General features: G+C 42.8%; 1 protein-coding gene across 1 annotated transcript in view; it reads right to left on the bottom strand.

Moving 5' to 3' along the window:
- Window positions 1–686: 686 nt before the first annotated feature.
- Window positions 687–5,869, bottom strand: part of LOC102011070 (vomeronasal type-1 receptor 4-like) — a 14,967-nt gene continuing 9,784 nt past the window's right edge. The window contains exon 3 of the mRNA XM_005414848.2: window positions 687–946. Within this exon, the coding sequence (XP_005414905.2) occupies window positions 687–946 (260 nt within the window). The remainder of the gene's footprint in view (window positions 947–5,869) is intronic.

Below are 5,869 nucleotides of genomic sequence, written 5' to 3'. Positions count from 1 at the left end.
ATTCTGCCCTATACAGTCTTACCAGAGGAGACCCGAAGGAAAGCTTTGTGGATCAGACAAAGGACAGGAGGTGAATCACCCTGACTTCTCAAATTCTCTTTCTGAGACCTTCAGCCAGAACATCATTCTCAGCTCCAAGCCAACTGACTCTAGGTCTGTTGGGAACTGTGGTGATGCTCCTCAGCCTTTTAGGAAGACACCCAACCTGGGTCATGCCACTGACCTCCGTGCACACAGCAGATATCCTCGTGTTGATTCAAAGGCCATTCCAGCGTTCCTCAGCAAAAGTGCAGCCAAGGCTCCAGCGTCAACATCTAGGGAGCAGGCAAGATGTCTGTTCCCATCCCGACTCACTTAAAGAAAGGAAGCCTCGCCTTTCCAACTTCCCAGCTGAAGACATAGTTACCTGACTGCGGCACTGTGCAGCTTCCCCAACTGCCTGAAGCTTCAAGTGCAGTGCCCAGTCACCTGAAGAAGACTCAGCTTCCACCCTACTCATCTGACCTGAGCCTCCCACAGCCCCTCCCCAGAACTGTGCAGTGTTTCAGCACCGACCTTCTAGCCAAAAACAGTCAACCTCAAGGAAACTGGCTCCATGAGATGGAACAAGGGTCGGCAGAAATCCAGGACCCTAAGTCTTCCTATTCCCAATCTGACTGTGAAGTGTACCCCGCTGACCAGAGTCCTCACATAGGAAATGAGAGCCAAGTGCCAGGTGTCCCATAGGAAGCCTTTTTGGTTTCTTCCTCTTTTGGGGACAGTGACTCGGAGTGAGCTCTGCTGAGGTGTGGGGAAGACTCGGTGTCAACCCTCATGGACTGGGATGTGACTGAGAGACCAGTGAGTGGAAAGGGCCCATCAACAATTATGTCCCGGGGCTGAGCATTTAGCTCAGTGGCACAGCGCCTGCATACCAAGTGCAATTTTGTGAGCTTGATTCCTCGTACTGGAAAACAACCAAAAAGAAAAAAAAAAAATAGGGGTGAGGATTTAGCTCAGTGGCACAGTGCCAGCCTGCCAAGCGCAATGTCATGAGTTTAATTCCCACTATCAGAAGAAAACCAGAAAAACCAAAAAAAACAAAAAAATAGGGCTGGGAATTTAGCTCAGCAGCACAGCACCTGCCTGCCAAGGGCAAGGTAGTGAGTTTGACTCCCGGTACCAGAAAAAAAAACAAAAAACAAAAAAAAAACAAAAAAAAATAGGGCTGGGGATTTAGCTCAGTGGCACAGTGCGTGCCTACCAAGTGCAAGGTAGTGAGTTTGACTCCCGGTACCACAAAAAAAATAGAAAAAGAAAAAATCATGTCCCATGCACCAATACTTCCTAAGATGTGGTGTTTGCAAATTGTAGAGCCCCTGCTACAATTAGAGATAAAGTAGTGAAATTTTGTGAATTAAGATGTGACCATAATGGGGCTTATGAGTCTGTCTTATAAAGTTGTTGGAACATTCAGCATATTATGCCACATTGCATTAACATAAGCCAATAGGATTAGGCTTAGGTAAAGGGAAAGCTATGAAATTCATATGCTTATTGACAAATGAGTAAAACATGGACAACACTGGAAAAGGGAGCAGCTGAGCCATGAAAGATGGCAGAAGTCTGCAATCCCTGTTGTGTGGGATAATGTGGCAGAAGGATCCCAAGAATGAGCCCATCCTGAGTAATGCAACCCTTAATAAAAGACTCTGTGTAAATAAAAATGAAGCAGGTCTGGAGATGTATGTCAGCATCAAGGTCCATGGCTTTATCTCCAGTAATGGAAACCAACCAATCATCCAACCAACCAACCAACCAACCAACCATCAAGTTCCCGTCTATCGTCAGAAAACTGCAGATATCGGCATCTTTTTGAGAGCATTTTATTGGGAATCTAAAGTTATGATTTAAAGTTTCCCACCCTGTGAGAGTGTCTGAAATTTCATGCCCTCATAAAATTTAGGAAAGATGGAGAATTCTGGAGGAATTTTGTTTTTTGTTTTGTTTTTCTGGTGAATTTAATCAAGTACTTCTACATTTGAGCTCTATTCCCTCTAAATGAGTCCAGATTATAGAAAAGGGCAATGACTTAACTCATTTAGAGAATCTTACTTAATACTGAATTGCACTGAGATAAGTGTGTCTCAATTTATCTTTGTAGGGTGACAGCAGTATTGACAAGTTTGATATTACTGCAGGTGTTAAATGAATTATGTAACATTCTCTAATATGAATGCCATGTGGCAAAGAATGTGCTTGTCCTTATTATTGTCGTACCTCAGGTAAACACTAGATATCTAAACTTCAATTTATATTCAAACAATAAGGTTGTAAACATTTAGCATTGTAATTTTATTGTTCAAAATCATTACAACATTTTGTTAATTTTTTTCAATATCAATAAAATTTTCTGCAATGTTACGTGTTTTCAAGGTGATTTTATTTTCCAACCAGTTTTGTTCCTTTTATAAAATTACTAATGTAGCCCTTCTTATTTTTGGCAATTTGAGACAGAGGAACACACACTCTGCTTTTAGTGCAACACATGAGTTCTTCTGAAAGGTCTCAATAATCAGGAATATTTCAATGTTTTACTGAGTGTGAACGATATTTTGTGATATCCACAAGAGTTGTGATAGAAGCATACGGGCAGTGGTAGAAATCGTGGAGCTCTGCCTGCATTGTTGCCAATAGCACCTGGGTGAGTGTCCAGTTGGTGGTGTAGCCCTGGCTTACTCCCCTGAAAGATTTTTACATTTCATGGATACGGCAAGTGAGTTCATCAAGAAAGGCACTCACAAGAACACAAAAAAGACAGGAATGAACAAAGCTTTATTGCAGCCAGCCGATGGACCATCTCTCACCAAGAGCCAGAGAAGATATCTGCCCCAATCTGTGTCTCACCTTCACTTTAAGTACATTTCAGGTTTCTGTAGTAACTGTTACCTCATTCTGGGGAATCTTGCAAGAATGACATCCAATTGTCACTAAGTTTACTTCCCCCAGAAGGTCAGACAACTGAATTCCAAATGACCATTGCAGTTTAACTTTTCCTCCCGGTTCCGGAATGTCCGAGGAGGGAGCGCTGCGCTGCACCTTCCGCTCTTTGTTTTGTCCCCATTTTACGACTCTGCTCTGAGTTGATTACTAGCCTAGGCAACTGGGGTGAACTACAGCTTAAATGAGCTTTAAGAGGCTTTTCTTAATATGGAATTAAAAAGAGAAAAATGGAGTCTCTCTTGCCCTATCAGCTTCTCATTTTCTCTGTGCCATCTTTTTGCATCTTATACAGAGTCTCTTTCAGTGGCTGATTAATCAATCAATTTACCCACGTGGGTTCTGTCTGTCCTGGGTGGGTACTTTGTGGTTCTCTGTGAATGGTGATTCCTGAACACCACTGTGAACCATTTTTTGGCTTTTCAGTGGAGCACAGTTTCCTCTTTCTTTGTATGAATATAATGGTTGATGCACTGTGTCAACTCGAGAAATTTCAGTAAGTACCTCAGCAGTTGTACAACTTGGGGTGTAAAGGGTATGGCCTAGTGTGGTTATTTATGTTCCAGAATGTTGTAATGTTTAATTCATTGTGTCAATGTGAGAGTTTTACAAGCTTAACTAAGTGACTCAGCAGGGGGCCCAGGTCTTCAATTTGTAAACATCCTCAGCCTGTGCAAGAGGATGGCAGGGAGACGATGTAAGTTGTACACCTGTCCCAGGGCAGGTAGCTTGCACACAGCATAAAGGAGGAAAAGAGACTTGTCATTCCCCCCTTTTTTGTTCTCTCTGCTTTTGCTGTCTTCCGCTGCCTTGAACTGTTGCCCCTCACCTTGCCACCCTGCCTTGGAGCCAGGTGTGGTGGAGGAGAACAAGGCAGGAGGGTGTCCACGATTGCATTGGTGCCAGCCATCAGTGCCCTTGGTGTCTGGTGAGTAGGGGAAGAGATAGGAGTAGGGGGCACATGTCAGATACCTGAATGCACCCAGTACCCCTTCCCCCACTGCAGCCATCCAAGCTGGCTTCTTTAGTTGATGGGGCTGAGGTACCCTCCAATGGGACTTTCCCAGAAAGGGTACCCTTTTGCCAGCAGTTCTAGATCTACACTCATGACTCCAGTGATGCCCCCATTGACTGTACAAGGGCTGCAAGGTTTAGTTGAAGAGACTCACAATGGCTGAGCTGCCTTTATCAGTACAGCAGAGTAGTTCCAGACGAAAGGCCTCTTGTCCCCACAACACAAAAACAGCCTTGTTTTTTTTCTCCTTCCTCCAGGCTGTGGCTGAATAACCTGAGCAATAGCAGCCACCAAGGCAGCCCTCTGTACATATGAGGAACCAATATCTGCACAGATCCAAAGCACCTCCAGCAATGTAGTCCATTTTTTGTGGGCTCTTAAAGCCTCTTTATACCATTTATTTGCATTTTCAAAGGCCAGCCACTGAACTAGTAATTGCTAACTTCGGTGTCATGTATAATCTTCTCACTAGCTTGTAGTAAGCATGCCACAAAGTCTTGGAATGAATCATTTGGGCCCTGACAAGTGGAAGCCAAACTGAGAGGTGCCTCCCCCTTTGAAGGAAGTTCCTTCCAAGCCCTCATGGCAGTCATCTTGGTTTGCTCATATGCAAATAATACAAAGGTCAATTTATTGTTCATAATAGCAAAAGCACCTTCTCCAATTAGCATATCTTTTGTAACTGATATGTTGTGAACCACATTATGAGTTGCCTGGTCTGTGCAATCTTCAAAGAAATTTCCTTTCACAGAAAATAGTCCCACAGACTTAAATAGGCTTTAGCTATTTCTTTCTAATCATTTGGGGTTGTACTCTGTTGTCCTAGAATTGCTACTAAACTTAAGGTAAAGTGAGCAGTAGGGCCATAAGTAGCAACAGCTTGTTTTTAACTGCTTTAGGATTTTAAATTATATACCTCCATAAGACATATAACTCATCCTGGATTTTTGGAGGCTTCAACTTCTGTAACAGGGTGGATATGTTGAAAACCTTCCATGGACTCCCCTGCCACTCTAGCTTCTTTTAATGCCAGTTGCAAGGGAGGTAGAGAAAACAGCCTTACTCCCTGAGAGGCAAAATGTATCTGTGCCACGGCCAAATCTCCCTTAGCTAAAAAGGCCTGGATAGCTGCTTGTGGCTCAGCCAAGCCCATCGGGTGCTGTGAGATGGAATTCATGGGGAAATACCTCTCTGGTGGGTAAAATCCGTTTTGTCCCCCACTACTCCTTTCTTAAACTGGACCAGGCTAGAGGGCTCAAGCTCTACCAGTGACGCCACTGCTCCATGTCCCTCCATGTCCTTCTCAGGCTTGGCAATTGATTTTAACATAATGTTCTGAGCCAAATCCTTTATGGTTACAAGACTCCTCCAAACCAATATCCAGAAAATTAAACACAGGAGTCAAACATGCAACAAACACATCTACACACACATATGCCTGCGAATCTTGAGACTCTATATTGCTTTTTATTAACAGTTACATTCTATCACGAACAACATGGAAGAACAGAGAAAAACCTTAAAACAGATGGATTTTTTAAAAAGCAAATATAAGAGATTTCATGTGGAATGATTTCGTTTATGTGAAGTGCAAGGAAAGTGAAAGTAGTCTATGCTATTTAATGTCACAGTAGTAGTTATGCTTGAGGATATTTATTGAGACAGGATCACCCATCTTAGAGACTGACAGTGTTGCTTTTCTAGAGAGTGGAAGAGCCCAGATATGTGTTCAGCTTGTGGAATTTTATGGGCACAGCATGTCTGAGATATATATAAAAATGTTATAAAGATACAGTAGCATAATTTAATAATCAGTGGTTTAACAAAAAAACATATGAGTAGCCAATGTCATAATTATCAAGGGGCTTCTTAAAA

This window comes from Chinchilla lanigera, unplaced genomic scaffold (genome assembly GCF_000276665.1).
Source record: "Chinchilla lanigera isolate Chin_1 unplaced genomic scaffold, ChiLan1.0 scaffold00202, whole genome shotgun sequence".
NCBI lineage: Eukaryota > Metazoa > Chordata > Mammalia > Rodentia > Chinchillidae > Chinchilla > Chinchilla lanigera.
Note: the sequence above shows the minus strand (reverse complement) of the source record. Positions and strands in the feature narration are given on the sequence as shown.